This window comes from Danio rerio, chromosome 12 (assembly GCF_052040795.2).
Source record: "Danio rerio strain M-AB ecotype USA chromosome 12, GRCz13ab, whole genome shotgun sequence".
NCBI classification, from domain to species: Eukaryota; Metazoa; Chordata; class Actinopteri; order Cypriniformes; family Danionidae; genus Danio; species Danio rerio.
This window is the reverse complement of record NC_141032.1, coordinates 43954563-43980000: the sequence shown is the minus strand read 5'-3', so window position 1 is coordinate 43980000 and position 25438 is coordinate 43954563. Positions and strand designations below refer to the sequence as shown.

The 25438-nt window shown below is 36.8% G+C and overlaps 1 protein-coding gene, 2 long non-coding RNA genes and 3 other non-coding genes across 16 annotated transcripts in view; 5 read left to right on the top strand and 1 right to left on the bottom strand.

The window, feature by feature from the left end:
* Positions 1-12792, top strand: part of LOC147841550 (uncharacterized) — a 21928-nt gene extending 9136 nt beyond the window's left edge. The window contains exons 2-3 of one of the 2 annotated variants that reach the window (XR_015504562.2): positions 8108-8709; positions 9838-12792. This is a non-coding gene — a long non-coding RNA (uncharacterized LOC147841550). Of the gene's footprint in view, positions 1-7287; positions 8710-9837 lie in introns of those variants that run through there. The other variant, XR_015504561.1, reaches the window with a different exon arrangement.
* The window catches only part of epc1a (enhancer of polycomb 1a), a 57555-nt gene extending 38153 nt beyond the window's left edge, over positions 1-19402 (bottom strand). For 8 of the 10 annotated variants that reach the window (XR_015504489.1, XR_015504491.1, XR_015504490.1 and 5 more), the window contains exon 1: positions 12475-12818. Coding sequence is in view for 1 of the 10 variants with exons in the window: in XM_087276888.1 (XP_087133014.1) it covers positions 12475-12627 (153 nt within the window). In the remaining 9 variants the exon portion in view is untranslated. Of the gene's footprint in view, positions 1-12474; positions 12819-19033 lie in introns of those variants that run through there. The other 2 variants (XR_015504488.1, XM_087276889.1) reach the window with 1 other exon arrangement.
* LOC147841485 (uncharacterized) overlaps positions 16835-25438 on the top strand; it is a 53232-nt gene continuing 44628 nt past the window's right edge. The window contains exons 1-2 of the long non-coding RNA XR_015504558.1: positions 16835-16951; positions 21901-21960. This is a non-coding gene — a long non-coding RNA (uncharacterized LOC147841485). The remainder of the gene's footprint in view (positions 16952-21900; positions 21961-25438) is intronic.
* Positions 24598-24671, top strand: trnat-agu (transfer RNA threonine (anticodon AGU)). The gene has a single exon. It is a non-coding gene; the product is annotated as a tRNA-Thr (tRNA).
* Positions 24756-24844, top strand: trnar-ucu (transfer RNA arginine (anticodon UCU)). The gene is given in 2 exon segments: positions 24756-24792; positions 24809-24844. It is a non-coding gene; the product is annotated as a tRNA-Arg (tRNA).
* On the top strand, positions 25057-25130 carry trnat-ugu (transfer RNA threonine (anticodon UGU)). The gene has a single exon. It is a non-coding gene; the product is annotated as a tRNA-Thr (tRNA).

The window sequence follows — 25438 nt, the reverse complement described above, 5'->3', positions numbered from 1 at the left end:
AACCAGTATTAAAAATAGCGTTGTGGGCCTAATTAAGCAGCTACATGTGTGCACAGTTTAAAAACGATGCAGATTAATTCCTATTATTAAGAATATGTATTATTGTCAGACACTTTAAACATTTTAAATAGTCTGAACATTAACTGTGCTTGCAGGTAAAAAAAAAAAAAACGTTTTAGTTAAAATGTGCTTTTAAAGGTTCATAAAAAATGGAGCTGTTCTTAAAAAGTAAAAAGAAAACTGCTGCACTTAAATTTAAAGTATTCATAATAGCCTATTCATCAAAAGCTGGAAATGTTGCTTGGACCTCATAAATATAGGCTATATGTCATATTCATACACTTTTAGACAAATCTTGAAATGTTAAATGTACATATGACAGGGTTCATACAGGCACAGCCTAATGAAAATCAATTCCAGCACCTATTTTTTTTTTTAAAGACTGACATGCTATGTATTGAAGACCTGAAATGTATTCTCAGCAACCCATAAAACATTGCATATGAATAGATACACATAAAAACCATTAATAATAATAATAATTATTATTATTATTAATCATATATTAATAATATAATAAACCTGCACTTAATGCTTGTGAAATCTTTTTTGTACTCAAGGAAAAATACTATTACACTGCTAAAATAACACAAATTTTAGTAAATAATACTAATATTAGGTAAAAGAACAAAGTACTCTTTTAAAAAGTACTAGTTGGTTACTTTTGAAAAAAAATAATCAGATTTTCATTATGAAATCACTTTTTTTAAGTGTAAACCTGATTGAATGGTTTAATTGCTTAAATCTCAAAGCTACATGGATAGGAATTTGCGCTAACAAAGGAAGTATGGTCGATTTTTCCTTTCATGACAATTAATCTTTTTTCAATAGCACTGGCAAAACTACCACATAAACTTTAAGGCCATAGAGACACTTTTTACCCATTTTTAAACAATATTTTCAAGCTTTGAAAGGTTTAATTAAAGTATATGGTAAAATATTTAAATTTAGCCTTTTATTTACATATTTTACACTATTTTTCTTTACAATATGGCAAATCTGTTACTTAAATAGCTGTACATCACATGTAGATTTTATTTTACACTTGATCTTAATCTAAAATACAAAAAAAAATAATACAAGTACACTGTCAGTAAAATAAATAAATAAATGACTTCATTTTACTTGAAGTATTTGAAATATGACAACACTACATTTATCAAAGCAGTGTTTTAAGAGCCTTATTGTTAATTTTGATAAATAAACAATACGTAACAACGAATTGTTTTGACCTGTAATGCTTTAAGACAGATCAGAATACAGCTAAATGTATAAATCACTCAAATACCTCATCCAGAAACATTTCCAGCATAATTCTTTTGTCGTAAAGAAATAAGTCCCCCTTTGCTAAAAGTAAGTTTCACTTCACAATACAGCCAAATAAGAAGACCATTTGCATTGTCATCGATCATGCATCAATCTAATTCTAAATACTTGATAACTTTGAATACTTTTGACTAAATTTAGTCAAGGAATAAAGATAAATAATGTCTACTTTAATAGTGGAGAGATCGCGATTGTATTCAATCTGAGCACACAGGCGATCATGAGAGGACTTGCAGTTCATTTGAAAAAAAGCCTATTTAGGAGCTAGCATATCTGTTTTAGCGATTTGCGTACATGAATGCGCTCTCGTGTTAAAATAGAGCACTCGCCACATTTGCAGAAATGAGTTATTGCGCAATACCTCCATTCCCGCGCCGCCATTCAGAATGTATTTAGAGGAGTGACAGGTCAGAGGCGAGTCGACTGGCTGTCGGAGAGCGAAAGGCAGGAAATATGTCCGCGGTTTAATTACTCTGCTAGACATCTCTATAGTGAAAACATCCGAGAAGCATTATTCCAACAAAACATTTGTTTTTAAGTTGTTTTCTCTGTCTCTGCAACACAGAAAGCCTTTGTCCCGCCCTTACGTTTCACGCGACTAGAAAAGGTCGACTGTGATTGGCTACTTTTCATGTCAGTCAAATCACCCTTCAGAATCAATGCTTAAACTTCGGAAACTGATTTTTAGCAGCTTATGTCACAAAGCACTAAAATAAACATTCTAAGCACAGCGTTGTGATCGTACGCTTCACCAAGCAAACAATGCTGATCACATCGATGTTATATTACGCATCAAAGGATTAAAAGCGTTAATTGTTTCTTTCATTATTTGGCGAGTCCTCCGCGTACCACTTGGAGGAAGCCCGCGTACCACTAGTTTGAGAACCACTGCATTGGACTAAAGACAAAGTAATTTATGATTTTCTGGGAGTCTTTCGAATAATCAAATGTAAAATAACACAGTATAGTGTTTTTTGTGTACATAAATATAATCCTGACTAGGGCTGCAACAACGAATCGATTAAATCAATAAAAATAGACTACTAAAAGCGTTGGCAACAAATTTCATAATCGATTCATTGTCGTGCGACACGAGAATGTTCGATTATTAAAAAAAAAAAAACACTTTAGTTCAGCGCATGTACACGATCTCGCGCAATGATACAGAGTTCAGCACCTAATAGACAGGGATGAGGAGGAAGGGAGGGAGGGAGTTCAACATCAGAGTCCTACTTTTGTTTTGATACAAACTGAAAACAAAACAAACCGAGCTTTGGCGCGGTGTCTGGTGCTGAGCCAGAGAGAGCTTGCGCTGAGCAGAGCTCTCAGTAAGGGACTGTCAGAAAAGTGCTTCTTTTTATTTTTTCCCTCTAAAACAAAACCAACTTAATCCCGCTGAAAAAGATGTGCCATATTATCAGAATTATGCAGCGTTTTAACCGCCTATTACTTGTTACAGCCACAAAATGAATCCTAGCGTGTATGACAGACGTTAAATTCGGTGCACTCTGAAAACTTGTCTATTACTTGTTTTAGACATGTAAATCCACACACGTACTAGTAACAATACATTTAGAGTCAAACAATGCATTCAAATATAATTTGCTGATGTGTTTTATACATATCAGATAAACATTACACATAGTGAAAGTAACTATAAAGTTGAATTTACTCTTTTGTAAGTTTACCAGCCACTTGCATGTATTTAGGGAGTAACTGGTGAATTTACGTGCCCAATCCTGCGTGTTCTGCTTTTTATGAATGAGGGAAACGCACGGCCACAAGTAAACATGGTGGCAACCAGCTCAGGTTATAGATCACTATATCACTTACACGTTGATGTGAACTGGTAAAACTTCTGTTTAAGATTATATCTCATTAAGATTATTTTTATTACCAAATTCACTAATAATTTAACCTGTTTTAAGCAAACAATCACTTCATTTTGACGTGTTTTTTTTTTTCAGAAAACAAGACATAATTTCTTATGTCATTTCATGTGTTTAGTATGTTCTTGATTTAAAATATTTAGATATTTAGATTAAAAACAGGACAAAACTGCTTCGTTTTTATTTTATTTTATTATTACTATTATTATTATTATTATTATAATAACAGCTTTTCTTTTTTAGCTGATTCATCGATTAGTCTAAAAAAATAATCAATTCAATTCAATTCAGCTTTATTTGTATAGTGCTTTTACAATGTAGATTGTGTCAAAGCAGCTTCACATAAATGGTCATAGTAACTGGAACAGTGTGGTTCAGGTTTTAGTGTTTAAGTTCAGTTCAGTTCAGTTTAGCTCAGTTCAGTGTGATTTAATTATTACTGAGAGTTCAAACACTGAAGAGCAAATTCATCGATGCGTAGCTCTACCAATCCTGAACCATGAGAGGCAGTGGCGACAGCGGAGAGGGAAAAAAAAAACTTCACCTGATGGGAGTGAAGAAAAAAACCTTGAGGGAACCAGACTCAGTTGGGCACGACCATTTTAATTTCTTGACAGATTAATCGATTATTAAAATAGTCGTTAGTTGCAGCCCTAATCCCGACTTAAAGAGCCCATATTATGGGTTTTTGAAAATTCCCCTCCATGTAGTGTGTAACACAGCTCTAAGTGAAGTGAAGTATCCAGCTAAGGCTTAAATCTGTAAGAATACAGTGTTTAAAACTGTTGATTCATCTATAAAAGAGTCGATTCATAGTGCTTCAAACGAGTCGCCTTGATACCGACTCATTAGGTGTTTCGCCATGACGTACGAACGAAACAAAGTTTTTCACGTGCACGCGCAAACCCGGGAGATTTCAAACCTGAGGCCCCGCCCTCTGACGCAGTAACCCAGACACACACACACACACACACACACACACCCACAAACACACGCACACAAACATGCCGGTCGATTGAAGTCACATTGCAGATGGATATATTGAGTCTCTACCCAAAGATGAAACCTCAGCATTATAGCCAAGCAGTTGGAAACTACTGGAAACTTCTGGAAGTTACATGCTACAAAGAATACTTCATCTGCGTTTGTTAAAGGAAGGACCAGTAACTTACTGATGGACATCAGGATGGGTTTCTTCCATTTCTCAAGTGTAAGTACGTGCGGTTAAAGTTGTTGCCTCGTTGACTCTAGCTTGCAAATGTATTTAGTTGTGATTTGTTACTTGTAACCGCGTGTACTGTATCAGGTTAACTGGATATTTTATCTTATCGCGTGCAAAGTCACGTTAAAAACGCGACGCGTGCTGTTTGTTTATGGAGCTCCGTGCTAGAGTTCTGCTCCCGCGATTTATTCGGAAATTTATTCCCGCGCCGCAGAAATCTGGCGCGGGGACAGCCGCGGGAATAAATTTCCGAATAAATCGCGGGAGCGGTCGGTAACGGGTTTAATTTGGGACGGGAGCGGGCTGTCTAGCAATATCACGGATATTGCTATGCGAATTAGAAAGAGAGAGTCTGCGTGGTGCTTGTGTGTGTGTTAGTGCGCACGCGCGCGTATGAGAGAGAGAGAGAGAGAGAGAGAGAGAGAGAGAGAGAGAGAGAGAGAGAGAGAGAGAGAGAGAGAGAGAGAGAGAGAGAGAGAGAGAGAGAGAGAGAGAGAGAGAGAGAGAGAGAGAGAGAGAGAGAGGAGCGAGCGAACGAACGAACGAACGAACGAACGAACGACAGCTTGGCTGTCTGGACTGTATACTGGGTGATTTTTGGTTGTGTTCTCCGCTCTAGCGGGACCGGGCGCGGCGGGCAGAAAACGGAGCGGGTTCTCAGGCTAAAACCTGGCGGGTGCGGGCGGAAGCGGGAGCGTTGTCATCCGGAGGTGTGTGTGTGTTTTTGTGTGTGTGTGGTATGGCCAGTACACGACTGTCTCCTTCGTTCGGTTATCCGTGGCACTATCCACTCGCCATAGTGTGGCAGCTAAAATCCACGTCTGCACTATCGAGCGTGTATGAACTGTGATTACTTTTTAAATTGCTGATTAGCTATTGGCCATTTCCCTCTCTGACTGAAGGCAGTCGACCAATCGCGACAGACTGTCATCGGTCCAATCAGCGCAGATTAGCTCCGCGCTAAGGAGGGGTTTGGGAACAAATGAATCACTGGACGATTCATACAGGAGTCGCTGGGATAATTAGATAAAAATAAATGCAGATTATAAGACCATGAAAGTGTTTTTTGACCTTGCATGCATATTAGACTGTTGTTGGAGACCCTTACAACCAGGATATGACCCTATTTCATGTATAATATGGGCTCTTTAATACTGCACGCTGTGATGTGATCACCATGCGCACATTTTGATATCAATGCTGAAATGATATTCTGCAGCTCTACTTCAGAACATTCATTTTTGACAGAATGCTTCAAATAAATGAGCATGTGAAGCAAATAAAAATATATAGAAAGAAAATACCATTATAAGCAAACATTTGAACTAAAAATGTACAAAATGATTAAAAAAAATGTATAAGAACACCAACAAACAAACAATTTAGCATCTAACCCTAACCCAGGAATTAACACTGTTGATTAACCACTCATATCTGACCATCTCAAACCAGCCTGGCTGATATGATTATAATCTATTATCTACATTACAATTGAAGTCAAAGAAGAAACTAATTGAAAAACCTTACAAAAGTTCCTTCAAGGATCATGGACAAGTGTGGAAGTACCAAAATAAAATTAATGATGCAATCAAAAAATTCAAATCAAAGTAATACTTAGTCATCCTTCAAGAGAGATCCCTTCAGGCAAAAGCCGAAAGCTACATTTACACACAACATCAAAGCCTGTCTCATTCATTACTCTCATTTCAAACTGCATTAGAAACATTCTCTTTCCTTATCAGCAAATATTCCCACAGCTGTTTGAAGCAATGCTGATCTGACAGAAAATGGAGAGTCACTGACACAGTCATGGCATTCTGTCTGGGAAACTGAGAGGAAAAAAGCAGGTCAAACTTGTCTGGAATGCTGCCACGACCTTTATCCTAGACTAAGAAAGATAGTTGGAAGGAAACTACCATCTCTAGGAATACCGGCTTGCTGGATTGACTATATTTGCCATTTTAAGTTGGCAGTTGTCTAAAGAATAACCCACAACACAAACTGAAAATAACATGCTTATAATCTGAAAAATAAAAATAAAATAATAAAATAAATAAAAAAAATCTGCACCAAACAGATTTGCCAAAAACAACTGACAACTAAAAAATTATTTCAGAATCTAAGGATTTACATACATTTACTTCAGAAAAGTTTTGCACAACATCAAAACAGAGTTAAACACAACGAATAAGTCACATCATGTCAAGATTTATAAACGAGGTCAATGTGCAGTTGAGACAAACACGCTATAGAAATCCATTTAAAACTTACTAAACCAACCCTATTCTATTTAAAGTTAAGGAGAAAATCTACACGATATGAAAATCCAATAACATTTAAATGACATTAAAATTTTCCACACGCACACAGAAAAATTAAGTCTAAAGATAAATTGGTTTAAGATTATCGGACAAAGTCAATAGCTGCGTTCCAAATGGCACACTATATACTATGCACTCATGCACTATGTACTTATGCACTTACACACTCAACAGGATAGTATATGTATGTAGTGTTGTCCCAAATGGCACACTAATGTTTTTTTTACTAAGCGGAAATTCAAACCGTTTCCCTGATGACGTTTGACGGTTGCCAAATCAGTGAAATAAACAACTAAATTATCAAATAATACCTGCCGTAAGTACTGCCGTATTCACCATCGGGAGGCGTATAATCACTCTCGTAGGAGAATTTTGCTTTCACCATCCAAAATAAATAAAGTTATTGAACATGTGCGTCCGATAGCTCCGCCCTTTCCGCTACGTAAGCAAACCTGCGTTCGTTGAGTGCGTGAAGTGTCCATCATTACACACTTTATTTTAGCGGCTGAATGAGTGCATCATCCGGGTAATTAAAGTGCACTAATTATTTTTTGAATTTTCAGTGTGAACACACTACTTACACTATTCATACTACAAAAGGGCGTAGAATAGTGCATAAGTATGCGATTTGGGACGCAGCTAATATAAATGCATTGTAAAAGAAATCCAGTTTTACTGTGCATAATGTCATATATTAAAACCTAAGCAGCATTTTCAACAATCGCTCACTCGACCAAACATTTAAGGTGTTAACTTGGTCAACGACTTTAATATGAACCATAATACAATCTATAAAAATGAAAGTAGCATCACATCCCGATTAGGGTTGGGTCAACTGACGATGCTGAGCCGATAGACATCACAATACTAAGCCCTGACCCCGTCTCAGCAGCAAACCGCTCGTGAAAAATACACATGGCCCAGTTTACACTAATATGCATCACAGTGTCAGTACACTGCTCCAATCTTTTACTTCAGGGCTCGGAATTGTGACCATTTTGGTCACATATGCGCCCGAAATTTTATCTATGCGACCTCAAAATATATTTGGGAGCATTTGTGCGAGTGCATCAAACTGTTGTTTGCGACCAGTTCTTACTGCAAAATGTTCACCACATGCGCGGATTCAGGAGACATTCACGCAGAATGCATCTTTGCTCTTGAAACGCGAAACTCAGCACTCAGGAACGGTTTAAAACAGTTTTCATGTCAACTTGCTGCAGTAAACAAAGCAAAGTTTGTAATGCTTGCCCCGCCTTAGCGCTCTTCTTATTGGCCCACTGCTCTAGCACTGAACTCGACTGATTAATTAAGCCGTACTCACACTAGGTACAGTTGCCTCGAACCGGGCCAAAGCACGCTGGTCCCCCCTCCCGTCTCCCCCGACGGCCCGCACTCACACCACAATCGGGCCTCGGCACTCTCACTTAGCAGCACAGTGGAGATTTCTCTAGTTGTATCGTGTCAGTCGTTTGATATGCAGTGACATGCAGTCAGATATTTCGCCGAACAGATCCGCCACTTTTGGCGCTCATAATCATAATGCTCTCGTGCTGCAGGAATGAGGAGGTCTGCTGAAGGCATGCAGCTGTCGTGCAGTGAGAGGTTTGCGTCTTTAATAAACTACGACATGCGTTCACTGAAGTGATAGGTAATGATTAATAAATCCATATGAAACAGTCCCTTAAGTCACGTCTCTCTTTCAGTTTCGGGCCCAAGTGAACCGCGCTCAGGCCCACCTCTTCCAACCGGGCCAGGGCCAGGCAAGTGAACCGTGCTTGAGCCCGATTCAGCGCACTCACACTTCTCAAACGATCTGGGAAATGGGCCTGGGCACGGTACGGATGGCATAGTGTGAGTAGGCCCTTAATTTCAGCTGTCAATCACTCAGGCCCCGTTTACACTAGTGCGTTTTAGTTTAAAAACGCATAAGTTTTGCTACGGTTACGCCATCCGTCCACACTACGCCGGAGTTCTCGAGCGCCGAAAACGGAGCTTTTTGAAAACGCTGGAGAGGCCGTTTTCATTCTAAAACGCTGCTGCTCCGTCTCAGTGTGGATGGGGAAAGACGGAGATATCTGAAAACGGAGGCAGGGCTGCAAACGTTCGCCTATCTGATTGGGGCTTTTCCTCAATATTAAGTAGCCTAACACACACAGTTCAGTCTCGCATCCTCTTCTTGTAAGTTAAGACTTCGCAAGTTTGATCAAGGCTGCAGTCTCCCCCTTCTCAGTTTGATATAGAAAACATACCGAGGACACGCGTAAATCTTCAAACGGAACAGTGTACTTTATAACTTCATTCACATCACCTTGGCTACGTTGTTTCACTTTCTCAACAATAAAATGTAAACATGATTTAAGGAACTGCCTTATTTCTTTTTAATATTAGCAACTTAACAGACAGCAGAAATGTTGAGGCGTCGTGCTGCATATATGAGCGTGGATATTTATAACAAAACGGAGCCTATAACAACTGCCTCCTTTTAATTTAAGTGAAAATACAAAACGCACCCTCTCTTTTGCTGAATATCAGTTTTAATAATCGACAATTATAAAAGTATAACATACAATAAGTTTATACATTGTAGGAAATAAGGGCAAGCGATCGGTCAATGTACCTGGATTAATCATTAACTTATCTTTGCACTTAACCAAAACATGTTACCCGTGAACAAGTAACTTAATAGATTCCAATGACCAAAGTCAGGGAATTGGCCTATGTCGTTAGATAAAGACAACAACATGAATGAAATATCACGTTTAGCAAATATAGTGAGATTAGATCCAGCGGGAGATGCGTGATGAGCAGTCCGACAAGCAGAGCTCTCATCTGGGTAGAATGCTGGAGCGCTTGCCCGAGAGTGTGTGTGTGGTCACGTGATGTGCGTTTTCAGCGTTTTGGTGTGGACGGAGAGCTGTTCAAAAACGCTGGGTAAAACGCGAGTGTGGACGCGGATCGTTTTCATTCTACAACGCCGTTTTAAAACTAAAACGCACTAGTGTAAACGGGGCCTCAGTCAATGCCTTCTGGCTTGGGATGACAGGGAGAGCTACTGCCGTGAAAACGTAAAGCGCTGAAGATGAGAATGAAAATAACACTGACAGATTTTGTTTTAGAAACCATCTAGTTACAAAAAATGACACATCTTACTACTGATCATGTCCTAATTGTTAATCCACCATCTACACTTTTCCAAGAGTGGATAAAAGACTTCTGTTAGCTTCAAGTCAGCTACAAAGTTTGTGGGATGGAATTTTCAGGGAACAGTTTGCCACATCTAGCACGAGAGCTTCTGTTTAATCATTCATGTAATCGCCAGATGCTGTCCGCCATGCAATTGGCACCTATATGAAGAAATCACTTTCCCGAACTCTTGCATTCAGTCTGCCCAGTTGGTGGAATGAACTCCCTAACTGCATCAGAACGGCAGAGTCACTCGCTGTCTTCAAGAAACGACTAAAAACTCAACTATTTAGTCTCCACTTTCCTTCCTAATCTGCAATTGCCTCTCTGGTTCTATCGCTAACTGTATTACAAAATAAATAAATAAATAACTAATGTTTTGCTTCTTACACTTTACATACCTGAAACTTGCCTACAGCACTTATTCATTGTTGCTCTTATAGTTGTGTAAATTGCTTCCTTGTCCTCATTTGTTAAGTCGCTTTGGATAAAAGCGTCTGCTAAATGACTAAACGTAAATGTAAAATTTAACACCACGTACAGTCGTACACCATCGCAAACGGGCTTACACTGAGTAACAGTAGACCTACACATAGGCCTAATATTATTATTGTTTTACCATAAGTTTTAGAGTTAACAATAATAGCCTACTCAAATTAACCTTTATTTTACATCAACAAAATTGTGAGAAAATAGTGTTTTGATTGAGCAAAAAAATTAAATCATGATTCTCATTTTAGCCAAATCCGTGCAGCCATACTCAACACCATTACATATTTTATCAATACGGTCCAGCCCTAATTAAGACAGAAACTATAATCATCACACTTAAAAGCAAACATGCTTATAACTCACAAATAAAAACAAAAGCTTCTGCTCTTCCGTGATAGGAAGGAAAAAAAAGCCCTAAATTTGCCCATGGGTCCCAAACATGCATGTTTGATCTTTAACTTGCTCACTTTGTAGAACTATTAATAATTCCTGCAAACCATGTATGAATGTCTAAAAAGAACAGCTTCTGCAATCTAACCAAGCAGCTTCAAACAGCACAACATCAACCAGTTTTTTGTGAAACTCCACAACACCAGAGAACAAGAGATTCTTGACATGCGGCTGCCATTTACCACATTTACATGCATGCAGTCTCTGATGTTTTGGCTAAAAACCGGCACAAAAGAGCATTCTCTTCCAGAAACAGAACATATACTCACTCATTTAATCTTACTGATGTCATTTATATCACCACAGAAATGGAAATAATTGATGTCCTGATGTTACTTGAAGTCAACAACATGCAAGATGCTCACATGAACCAAAATGCAATCAATAATTGTGTAGAACATGTTTGTGCATGGAAATGTAATCACTGATGCTAGCAAGCCCAGGGCCCTAATAAGTATGCGAATGGCAGCATACCGTTAAGGACCCTTGAGCTCAGCTTTACAGTTTTTTTCTTCTTCTCCAGATTTTTACAAACGCATTTTTCATTCATTCATGATTAGATAGCATTCATGAATCCTTAAATGATGTTGAAGCACTGCGTTCATATTTTTTTTAGTAAATTAAACTAAAACTAAATTTCAAAAAGAAACGTCTACGACTTTTCCAAGGATGCAAAAGAAAAAAAAAGTACCACTGGAATAATACATTTAAAAAATAAATTCTACCAATATTTACTCATCCTCATGTTGTTCAAAGCCTTTTGACTGACTGTCATCAACAGGACAGCCTTGGTCAACATTCATTTACTTTGTATGGGGGGAAAAAGATGGAAGTGAATGGTGACTGAGGCTGTCAAGTCTTTTAGTAATGCCAAGCTTTATTTACTTATTCTTTAAACGAAAGATATTTTTAAGAATGTAAAAAAAATAATAAAATCAATAGCCAGCCACCGAAGCATTTACAGAAAATACTATTAAAAGTTAATGGCAAATGTGATTGTATGGCAACATTCTTCAAAATATTTACTTTTGTGTTTAATTAGAAAATATATATTAAACTGAAACACGTTTGAAAAAAAATGTAGGGTGAGTAAAATGATGACAGAACTTTAATTTTGGGTTATCTGTCGTTTAAATGACTGAATTTCCACTTTAAGCAAAACACTCATATGTTTCCAAATGACAGCGGGAATTCCCGCCCTCTGGCTGCCGTTTGCAGCCACTACAGAGAAAATCCAACAAAATGTCGGTGGCTCCGCGGTCACATGACTCCTTTTGTGTTTTGCTGCACGATTCAGCTCCGAGCGGACGACCAAAACCCTATTTTGACACCCCAAACAGCCACAAAATAAATCCCAGCATGTATACCAGACGTTAAATTCGGTGCACTCTGAAAAACGGCTCCAAAACACCGTGTAAAACGCATTACGCACAGTCGGCCATTTTGTTGCATCCACCCTGTGCAGACTGACAAAAAAAAAACAAACTGGTATCGCACAAAATCGGCAGTTGCATGGCAAGAATCGTACCAGTTCCTCGTCCTTCTCCATGCCGGTGGGCATCTGCGGCACGGCGCGGTTGATGGACGCGTACTCGTGCAGGTCTGGCAGATCCTCGCAGCGGAATATGGGCAGCGGTTTCAGAGCGTCCAGCGCCCGCGCCCTGAACGACAGTTTGCTCATTTTACTCTATTAATCTATCCGATCCCCTCACAATCACCCATAAAACCGCCACAGAGGTCATGGAGGAGGGTGGATGGAGGTGGAGAATGAGAAAAAATAATGGAATAGAAGAGATCCAGCGAGGAAACGCAGGCGGGTGTGTGTGTTTTCTCTCGCTGCCTCAGTGCGCCATTCACAACATGGCGGACATTAAAAACTCCTCAGCCGACTGCGCGTTCTTGCCTCCTCCCTCACACACGCCCGTGAACGCGCTCCGATGCCATTCCCTACAGCTCGTGCACGCGAGCGCGCTCACGTGTATTTACATTCCAAATGTATAGAAAATAGTCATGTTTTATATTTGCACATGCATTCATTGTATTGGTTCCTATTGTTTACCACACCTCATGAAAAATTTGGTCTTAAATCGCATTTATGACTTCAAAACAACATTAGCACTGCTTAATTGACTGTGAACAATGTTGTACTTTGATAGTCATTGGTTGCTTTCAATATTTAGAATTTACAACTTATACTTTTCTGGTTATGTAAGGAGAAAGGAGAATGTGCAAATTTAAAATCAACTTCATCTCAATCTCCAACTTTCAAAAAAAAAAAAAAAAAAAAAAGTCAGACAGAGTCATGGCTACATACTATGGAAGCCCGTTCCTGCCACTGAATTTAAAAATAAATTAATTTATTGAAAAAAAAAGTCATAATTATGAGTTATAAAGTCATAATTCCGATTTAAAAAGTGACAATTCCGAGCTATAAAGTCAAAATTGTGAGTTAAAAAGCCGCAATTTCGAGTTGTAAAGTCATAATACCGAGGTAAAAGTCGCAATTCTGAGTAATATAGTCATATTTCGAGGTAAAAATTCACAATTCTGAGTTATAAAGTGAGATTGCGAGTTATAGTAACAATTCCAAGCTATAAAGTTAGAATTGTACATTAAGTCAGAATTCCGAGTTAGTCAGATTTTCAAGTTTTAAAGTCAGAATTCTGAGTTAAGTCAGAATTGTGAGTTATAAAGTCCCAGTTCTGAGTTATGAAGTCAGAATTCCGAGTTATAGTTGCAATCCTGAGTTATAGTCATAATTTAGAGTTATAAAGTCGCAATTCCAAGTAATAAAGTCAGAATTGTGAATTATAAAGTCGCAATTAAGTAGGAATTGCGAGTTAGTCGCAATTCTGAGTTAGTCATAATTCCGAGTAATAAAGTCAGAATTGCGAGTTATAGTCATAATTCAGAGTTATAAAGTCGCAGTTGAGTTATAAAGTTGACTTCTTAACTTTATAACTCAGAATTTTGTCTTTATAACTTGCAATTCTGACTTTAAATAATTTTTTTTTTACATTGCATTTGTTTATTTATTTTTTATTCAGTGAAGGGAATGGACTTCCATAACACACAGACCTCAAGTGATGCTCTGTTATGTATTTATGTAAGTGATACTGGTTATGTATTTATTTGCATTTAATGTTAGCCATTTTAAAATAAGATAATTCAATTATGATGGAAAATGTGTTCGTTTTAAACAGCAAATGGTGATCAGGATTCCACCTTAACCGCATTTTGAGCCAGGAAAAACCCTGTTCACTTTCCTAGTTGATTGAATATATTGAGTAGCCTATTCCAAACATTTCGATATATTTTACGTTTACTATAGTGATGTATACATATTCAAATTTGCAAGCATTGTAGCACAAATGTTCCAACACTGATGTCAAGTTCAAAGTTGTTTCATATTAGTCAAAATTTGTTTTACAGAGCGAATTCTAGAAATTGCTTTTTTCTAATCACTCCATGAATCAAATAAAATGGCAGAAAAAATATTTTAAATGATTATAAATAAACAAACCTATCCTTCAGTAACAACCTTCAGAATATTGTCTTGAATAAAACTTCTAATTTTGGTCCATGTAAGTAAAACAAAATGAAACAGCCTAACAAATATTATATACAGTAACTCTGCAACTAAAACCAAAGCACCCGAAGGAAACCCACGCAAACAAGTGGAGAACATGCAAACTCCACACAAATGACAACTGGACCAGCTGGAACCAGTGGTGATGAGGCAACAGTGCTAAACACTGAGCCACCATGCCACCTCATCTGAGACATTAATTTACCAATTCTATTGTTATCTAACAGTTAACCCTGCATGCCATATCATTTTTTTATCTGATGGATAAATTGACCTAAAATACACCTACATGTTTAATTAAAATGAATTTAGTGAACAGATAAACAATTGCATTCAGCCTTATGTGTAGGCAGACAGCGCCCTCTTTTGGACAAGTAATCCAACGCAATCATGTTAACTTCACTCGTCAAAAGCAGTCCAAAATGCACAGTCACAGCAATAAGTCACATAAAAATGAGAAGTCAAGCAAAGGAATTGTTTTCAGGTTAAACAATGGATTATACCTCCAAACGTACTAATAAACGTGTGAATTGACTTTCAGAACATAGCACATGACTGTGGAATGACACTAACAAACATTAAAAATTATGTGGTCTCAAATAAAAGCCCGTTAATATATAAAATTCAGTCTAGCTAACAGCATTTTTTAGCTTATATAAAATAAAAATATGCCAGAAAAGTTATTTAATTATTCAAGAATGAGACCAAACTTGTTTGATCCCTTGTAAGAGGTCTCATTTAGCTAGACTGAAGCTAACAGCATCTTTTGTGGTTTTGTGCAACTCTGTACAAGAAGTTTGTAACGGCTCTGTACAGAAAGGAGAAATGGTTGTGCCCAACTGAGCCTGGTATCTCTCTAGGTTGTTTTTCCCCTTCACTTTCGCCAATTGTGAAGTTTTGTTCCCTGCCACTAGCTTGCTTGGTTTTGGGACTTGTGGAGCTGTGCATTGATGGATTTGCTCCTCAGTGTTTGGACTTTCAGCTGTGAAAATTAAAACACACTGAACTGAATTGATGATGGCTTGAGCTTTGACAAACAGATTAACGCAGTGGTCAAATCCTGCTTTTTTCTGCTTCGACTTTTAAAAATAGTCAAACCTATTTTATCTAGAAAAAATCATTCATGCTTTTATTACTTCTAGATTGGTCTAGTGTAATTCACTATATTTTGGGATCAGTCAGACAACTCTATCCTGCCTACAGTTAGTTCAAAATGCTGCTGCAAGGCTTTTAACCGGTACCAAAAAATATGACCACATCACACCAGTTTTACACTCTTTGCACTTGTTGCATGTGCACTATCGTGTCACTTTTAAAATTCTTCTCCTGGTTTTTAAATCACCAAATGGCCTGGCTCCTTCCTACCTGTCAGACCTGTTGACTGAACATCAGCCTAGTTGGTCTCTTCAGTCATCTAACCAGAGACTATCATACATCCCAAAGTCGAGGCTGAAATGCAGGGGTGACCGGGCTTTTGCAGTAGCTGGTCCTACCTTGTGGAATGCTCTGCCCCTCTGTATTAGGTCTCTGTCTGTTTTTAAATGTAGGTTAAAAACTTACCTTTTTGATTTGGCATTTTATCAGTGAAAGTTGTTTATTTAGCTATAAATTTATACTTTCTCTTTGTTATTTGTATTGTTCAGCACATTTGTTTTACCGTTTGGTTGTGTATAATAGTGCTATATAAATAAAATTGACATTGAACTAAACTGAACTTAAACTCTGAAAACTGGACTGACACAGTTTCAGTTTACTAGAACCTCTGTGTGAAGCTGCTTTGACATAATCTACATTGTAAAAGAGCTATAGAAATAATAAAGAGGAATTGAATTAAATATAAAATGGAAAATTGTGCATGAAAAGGGATGTAATGCTTTAAGAATGTATTTTAAAGAAAGAAATGTTGGTAGTATATATTATATTTGCATATGTTAGCATTAAAAACACTGGTTATACATGAACACACATGAAATAGTCAAACTACAAGATAATAACTTTCTCTTTGCAGTACACCACACAAACCACTTGCTGGTTAAACTATGATATTAAATATAATCCTCTTTTGAAACCAAAGCAGTTTGAGAAGCAGGCCACCTAAAAGGCCAAATTGTCTTTTTATCGGGTTTGAGGAAGAACATAAAGAAATGAAAACAACATGCTGCTTCTTCAAGTATAGGCCTACCCTGTCATTCAGTCTATAATAAAACAATCAAACCATAAAAAATCATCCTCAAAGCCAAACCTAATGGTTTAAGAGTTCAAAAGTGATACTAAGGTTATTTTTTTAATTCACAAGTTGAGAGTATTTTTAGTTGAGAGAGAAAGAGAGAGACTGTGATCTTCAGTAACGAACCTCGTCAATGCACTTATAGCATTTTTTTAAAAAGTCACTTCGGATAAAAAGCCAGCGCTAAAGGTAAGTCTAAAAAGATCATGGTCAGTGTCTTTTCTGTCTTTTTCTGTTTCCCCCACATTTTCAAAATCATGTGCTATAGGTGAGTTGGATAGGCTAAATTGTTCATAGTGTATGTGTGTGAATGAGAGTGTATAGCGTGTTTTCCAGTGATGGGTTGTAGCTGGAAGGGCATCCGCTGCGTAAAACATGTGCTGGCGTTTCATTTCGCTATGGCGACCCCTGATAAATAAAGGGACTAAGCTGAAAATAAAATAAATTAATATATAAATAGAGAGGCAAGTTAACACATTGAGTATGAGCTACACTGTGTTGTTCATTTACAATGATTTATTACTGATAACTATGCACACATGAAATCTGCGCGCGCAGATTTACGGAATATGCAGATTTTTAGCCCTTCATTGAGTATTTATTTACTTGTGTAAATTTATATTTTTTTCAGTTTTTAAATTAATTTTAGTAATAATATTGACTAATATGAAAGTGTTTATTTGATTTATTTACAATACAGTTTGTAAAGTAATTTTTCCGTCTTATATATTAGACTTGCTTTGTTTACCAAATAAGTGGATCTAGATGAATTTGCATTGTAAACTTTAAATAAAAGTTACAAAGATCATATTTTTTATTATTTTATATATTAAGTTTAAGTTTTTTGTTAAGATACTCCCAAAATAAATCCACAGATTTTTGCAAACTTTTCAGCAGAAAAAGCAGAAAAACAAAAAAGAAAAATAAAAGTCCACAGATTCTGATTGGCCCTACTGATAACATCTATAAAATTGTCTATTTTATTTATTATACATTCAAAATAGCGCTTTAAACATTTTGTTTGAACTGTAAACTGAAAATTGTTGTTAGCTAAATTACAAAAAAATACGAAAAAAACATGTGACTGTTAAAGGAATACGGCAAAGAAATATTGCCCATAGATAAAAGCAATATGTTGTTTAAAGCTGCCCTCGTGTCCTCAGCTGTCCTCTAAACACTATTATTTGTCTTTAAAAATATCTAATTTAGTTTAATTTTTGTCCGTTCTGCTTGGCAAAGAAACAAAATTAGTCTTTAACACTGGTAACTTACAACAATCACATAATAACAACAGTCATCAAGACATGTACATCAAATAGTGATCCGATTTAAGACAACAACAGCATCTAGTTATGTATCTTCCACAACAGTACTATCTAAAAACAATATTTTAGGTCATTTAATAACCTTTTAGGCACTACTGTGAGTTTTATATCAATACAAAACAGTACCAATGACACAAAACCACATTATTATACATATTTGTATGATATTCATCCTTTTTCAACTTTCAAGGCCTCAATTTAGATCATTCCGTCCAATCCAGGCCATACGTTTATTAAAGAAGGTTATATAGTGAATAATAATGCACAATTAATATTAAATGCATGAAATAAACTCAAACATGTCCTCAGTGAATGAATGCTGGAAAATTAAAACAAACAAACCTAATCAAGCTGAAACACAATAAAAAATAACAGGTTTAGCACTTTCAACTAGCCTCTCAACATGTCCAAGCCTGGTTTAGCTGGTTGGCTTGTTAGTCTGACCAGACAGAAAAGTAGCTAAACCTGCCAACACATCAGTTTGACCAGACTAGAACACCATTTTAGACGGGATTAAGTTGTTTTACGGACAGATAACTGCATAAACACACATGAATTGTGACTGAATACATATGAACACTGAATAAAAGTAAAAATCTTCATTTGTGTTCAACTCCAGAGATCCAAAAAAAAAAAAGAACAGCCCAAAGAACAGCACAAGAACAGCCCTCATTTGAAGAGTCCATCTTTAAGAGCAATATAATCACTTTAATGAGGTCAAACAGAAGGTGGTGTGTTTTGTTCAGTCCATTATTGAATGTTTTCACGATCGTTTTATTATCCAGTTTGAATATTTAACACGGTTGAACAGACACAGCAGGCCACTATCTCTCGACAGCTCTTGATAAAACAAGGATCTAGAATGAAGCTAAAAATCTCTTAATACCAAAATATAAAAGTTGTCAATAAAAGCATTGGCGGAAAATACAGAGTAACCTTAACTCACCCGTTTTTCCACCAGGGCGGATGATGACAATTCATCTTAAACATGCCAAACCCCGACTCCCAAAGCCACACGAAGGAGTTGTTGAGTGTATAAATAAGTAAATTCAGCAAACGCATGTCCAACTCTTCAATCATCTTCTTCGGATTGAGATCTGGATCATTTCTGCCGCAGAAAATCCGTCTTCGTAAAGCCGACGATGGTGTAATTAATCCGCGCGTAAAAGGATCGGTTGGTCGCGTAAACGCTCCGCTTTCACCGTCAATTAAACTACTCGACGCCGCTGGCTAAAGTAGCAAGCAAACGTTAGTTTTACGATGAAGTCCAGCTCAACACACACACACGGTCCTGGGAAGATCTGGTTGGTCCAGTAAAGGGTTAATGTGTTTGGCTTGTTCATTGGTTGGTCAGAGACACCGATCACCTGTGGAGAGCAGCGGGGTTGGCTGAGCTCGACTGAGGGCTGGAGAAAAGGCTGAAACTTTAAACACACACAGAGCGATTTGCATTGTGAAATGGGTGGTTCTTTTTTCCAAAAAAGTGGACCTTTTAGCAGTTATACGCCTCAGTTTCTATTTAACTATGAGATTTAAATACTGCATTTTAGAGATTTTTGTTTTGCTGGATTAGCTAGTCAGATGTCGTCATAACCACACTTTTCGATGTACTAAAATATTTCCTAAAAGATTGCAATAAAAAAAATTAAAACAAGACTCATTTTTAAAATACAAATTTATTACATCATATATCATTAGTGAAAAAATAGCAATCTGTTAAAGTTTTAAAGTAAAAAAAAAAAACTGTAGCCCACTATCATGTATTAGACAAAAAACAAACTGGCCAGCACATTCAACTGTCCAGATATATCAATACAAATAGAAAATAAGCACATATGATGGGCATAATCCTTATATCATGATGAGGGCCGAGTTTTCCACTGAAGTAAAATATATTTGCCTGCCATTGAGGCAGCCGCAGTAGATAGCTACTACAGTATCATAGATATATGCACTAGATATCGCATAGGGACCCTGAGCATGCGTCAATAGCGCCGCCACATTTGTACAGTGCTCCCAGGACAAATGTCATTCAACCGCACTAGTCAAGACAGTGTTACTACGTAAAGATGCTGGACTTTAGCGCTGTCTACGGGTGTAGTAACGAGCAAAGAAAGAAAACAAAGCACAAAGGCAAAACATTTCATAGGTAAGGTTTAGTTTTTTACGTTTTTGATTGTTATGAACTTTTGTGCTAATCAGGTAACGTTATATGATAATACAGTCACTTACTGCATTCACCATAAGGCAGAGTATCACCAACTCACACTAAATACCAGGCTTATGCTAGTTTTGTTGAATAAAATCTGCAAACAATGCTACATAAATGACAACGAGATGCTGCGGAGCCATATTGATTATAGTCGGCTAGTGAAGGAGTCGTTCAACGGAGATTCATTCATATGAGAGATGAAAGCAGGAGAGGAGGAGTGTTTCAGGACATGGATTAGATCAAATTATGCTACAGTATAAGTTTTTTAAATTTTATTTCACTTTTAAATAACAACAGGCATTTCAACTTCATTGTTAAACATATATAACAATATACCCAATCAGCATATAATAAGCAAAATTAGTACACAATAATATTAATAATAATTACATAAATAAACCCTAAATAATACAAAAGAAAATGCATTACATTAAGGGGGTCAGTCCATATAAGCTGACAAAAGCTTAAAAAGTTTTGAGGCATCTTTTGTTTTTACTTGTTTTATGGATTTATATAAAATGTTAAAATCATTTTTAAATGCTTTGAAACAAGAGAAACTTTAAATCTAAATTTTTGAATATACAATTTTGATACAATCAACATATTATTACACAGAAATTCAATTCTTTGTTTTTTATAAAAATGACAAACTTCACAATGTGATAGTCAAACGCAGGTATTAAATTGTTTGTCATCAAGCTCTTTTACAATCTGTCCCAAAAGGATTTGACAGTAGAACAGCTAAAAAAAGATGTTCCTGAGATATTTCAAGCAGAAAATAATAATTATTCATTTATGGATATTAAATGTAACAACAAGGTCCTGAGAACACTACTGACAAAAGAATATTTCCCTTGTTACCTAAAATGAAAGAAGTACATTTCAAAACAATTAACAACATTTATCCATGTAATGAATTTCTTAGAATAAGATTTAATTTAGAAAGTAATGCTTGAATTTTCTGCTACTATAATCTACATGATAATTTTTTTTTATTGTGTTTTAATAATACTATTAACCATAACAATGGATGATATCAAGTACAATAATAAATAAAGAACATTATATATAAATAAATACAAATAAAACATACCAGATATTTGCACAAAATGTCTTCTCAAGAAAATTAAAAACTGAAAATACTAACATTGCATGTTGTGATTTACAGTTTTTTCTCAGTGGCTTTGGTGCATTTCTCATAACACTGTTTACATTTGTACAGCAGTTAATGCATTGGTCAAAACAATTAGTCATCTGTGCACATCATAGTAGCAGTTTCTCATTCCTTCCAATACATTGCACATGCTTTTGTGCATGCAACAATTGATTTCATAGACTTTCTGCAGTTTTATAACATTATCATTTGCTTATGTCATGTCAGTCAAAATTAGCTATGCTTGTAAATGCTGAACAGTCATTTCTATATAAAACTAACAGTCATTAGTTCATTACTTTACATACAAAAATGTTGAACTAGTTGTTTCAATTCACTCTAATCTTCTATGTGAAGCTGCTTTGACACAATATAAATTGTAAAAGCGCTACAGAAACAAAGATGAATCGAATTTGTGCATAAATAAGAGCTTTTCTTTCCTTCTCAGATGCCACACCGGTTGCAGACAGGACAGTTCCTGAGTTTGGAAACATTTATCATGTCAAAGGTACATTTCTGGCTAACAGAATATCCTGTTAGATATTGTGGTAAAGTTGGTTTTATAGTCCCATATTCGTTAAGTGACAACTTGAGACATGCTCCCTATATTGTTTACCATACAACTTTAAATATTCAGCCTGAAATCACAAAGTGTGCATTAAAAACAACATTAGCACTATTTATTTGACTAAACATTGTTGTACTTTGATCAGGGCCGGCCATAAATTTTGGGGGCCCTAAGCAGAATAATTTAGGGGCCCTACCTTGCTCTAGTCCAGTGGTTCTCAAACTGTAGTACGCAGGCTTCCTTCTAGTGGTACGCAGAGGAATGAAATATGTCATGTACATGCTGCACACATTTTAAAATTTATCAAAAATGATGTATATAATACGCCATATATGACATATAGCCTATATTTCTGAGGTAATCTGCCACGTTTTTTAACTGTGCAGAGTTGTAGCTGCTTTACTGGGCCTACTACGCTACTGTATTTCAATACTGCTCATTTTGGTGGTACTTGGAGAGACAATTTTTTTTCTGACGTGGTACTTGATGAAAAACGTTTGAGAACCACTGCTCTAGTCTAAACAGTGGAGTATTGCCATTGCAATCCAGCCCACAATGATTATATTGCCTTACAATCAATGAAACCGAAAAGTAAAGCTTGATTTCTTCTACTCAATAACGGTCCAGATGTTTTGGACATTTTGAAACGGCACTGTTTTTGTCAAATAGCAGCTTCATAAATGAACAATTAAGCAATCTTAAATAAAGGGACCAGTGATTCTTACTTTGCATTCTTCAAGAGTGTTTAAAACCTATTCAATTAATTTGGCAAACAGATTGAAGATTCTATAAAACATTCTTGGTTGAGTTTCTTTATAAATTACAAAAGCAAAAACCCTGCAATGAACCGTCCGGCGGTGAACAATAATTAACCAAAAGTGAAAATGCATCACTTAGTAATAAAATATACTCATAAAAAACAACAAAACAATTAACATTAATGATTGCAAACATTGATTCATAAATATTACATGTATTAGCAAATAATATAAATATGAAAAATATTAATAAAAAGGGAAGCAACACATACTGGGTTAAAGTTTGCTTATAGGGAGGGGCTGGCTGTGTCTTTGATATTCATATAATTTCACTATTTAGTATTAGCAAAAATATTTTTCTGAAAGTATAATGACAGAATTTCTACATGTGTGAATGAAAAACCAACTTTACCTCAATCCAGTGGATTACACTTACTTGACGTTACATCTTCCTCGTTTAAGTACTAGGTTTGCGTTCCTTGCCTTATGCTGAGATAAAGGAGCCATTTGAAGCTCGGTACGACCTGACGGGGAAAAGAAGTCGAATCGACTATTATCAATGGTCAGTTATTATGGTAGTATTAGTAGGAATGGATTGCTCTTCAGTGTTTAAATTCTCAGCATTGAATATTAAACCACACTGAACTGAACAAAACTTAAACTCTGAAAACTGAACTGACGCTGTTCCAATTCACTATAATCTTCTATGTGAAGCTGCTTTAGCCCAACCTACATTCTAAAAGTGCTATAGCAGGGTTGTCCAAACTCTGTCCTGGAGGGCCGGTGTCCTGCATAGTTTAGCTCCAACTTCCTTCAACACACCTCCCTGCAAGTTTCCAGTATACCTAAATCAGGGGTGTCCAAACTATGCCGCGATCAGTTTTGTGGCGGCCCGCGAGGCTTTTTATGAATATAAATAGAATCTGGCCCGCTATACAAAAATGAACGTAATTCAATAAATAACCACCAGGTGTCGCTATTACATGCCTTCAATTAGGCAGCAGTTCCTGTTATGAAGTAAAACGAACTGAACAAACTGAAAGAAGCATAATTCATAATCACGTTTTGGCGAGCCATGGCACACGCAAGAAAAAGGAAAATCAACAGTGAGTGCAGGAAATTTCAGTCACGATGGGGCAAAGAATATTTATTCACAGAGGTCAGTGGAATATGTGTCTGTTTAATTTGCCAGGAATCAGCTGCAGTAATGAATGAATATAATATTAAAAGACATTCTAAAATAAAACATCAGGCCTTCAGCTCTTACACTGGTGCTGAACGAGATAAAAAAAGTAAACAATAGCAGCTGGCTTATCAGCTCAACAACAGCAGTTTTTTTTTTGTGCTAATAAAGTGCAAGAAAATTCTACGCTGGCTAGTTATGATGTAGCCCAGCTAATCGCACAGCACAGGAAACCTTTCACTGAAGGAGAATTTATAAAGGTAGAGTGTTGCAAGTGTAATTTGCCCAGAGAAGATTCAAGATTTTAAAAACGAAAGTCTTTCTAGAAACAGAAAGTCTTTTTAGAAACAATGGATAGTGCATTGGACTTCTAGGCTGTGAGCTAAGCCATTCAAAAGTTGTGAGTTCCAGTCCCATCAGAGTCGTAAGGTTTGCCCTTTTTCTTCACTGACTTAGGTGTGGTCCATTGCCAACATTTTAGGCATCTGTCCATAACATTTTGCTTCTTTCTTTCATTGCTTCTTTCTTTCATTTCATTGCATTTTCTGCATCCTGACATGCTGGTTTTTGTTGTGTATTAGTTTTTTCTTCTTCGATTTTTGTTATCAGGCAAATGTTTTTACAGTCAATTTTTGTGGCGCTGTGGCTTAGTTGGTCAAAGCGCCTGTCTAGTAAACAGGAGATCCTGGGTTCAAATCCCAGCAGTGCCTTGTCTGCAGTTGGCTGGACTTATGGGCCAGAGACTACCAAAAAGTACTTTATCTTCAACAGTGCTAGTGGAAGCAGAGCACTCGGGCTCTGTGGCGCAATGGATAGCGCATTGGACTTCTAGGCTGTTAGCTGAGCCATTCAAAGGTTGTGGGTTCGAGTCCCACCAGAGTCGTAAGCTTTGCCCTTTTTTTTCACTGACTTTGGTGTGGTCTGTTGCCAACATTTTAGGCATCTGTCCATAATGTTTTGCTTCTTTCTTTCGTTGCTTCTTTCTTTCATTTCATTGCATTTTCTGCATCCTGACATGCTGGTTTTTGTTGTGTATTAGTTTTTTCTTCTTCGATTTTTGTTATCAGGCAAATTTCTCCTACAGTTAAATTTAGTGGCGCTGTGGCTTAGTTGGTCAAAGCGCCTGTCTTGTAAACAGGACATCCTGGGTTCAAATCCCAGCAGTGCCTTGTACGCAGTTGGCTGGCTTTTATGGGCCAGAGACTACCTAAAATTACTTTATCTGCAACAGTGCTACATAGAGTAGAGCACTTAGGCTCTATGGGACAATGGATAGTGCATTGGACTTCTAGGCTGTGAGCTAAGCCATTCAAAAGTTGTGAGTTTCAGTCCCATCAGAGTCGTAAGGTTTGCCCTTTTTCTTCACTGACTTAGGTGTGGTCCATTGCCAACATTTTAGGCATCTGTCCATAACATTTTGCTTCTTTCTTTCATTGCTTCTTTCTTTCATTTCATTGCATTTTCTGCATCCTGACAT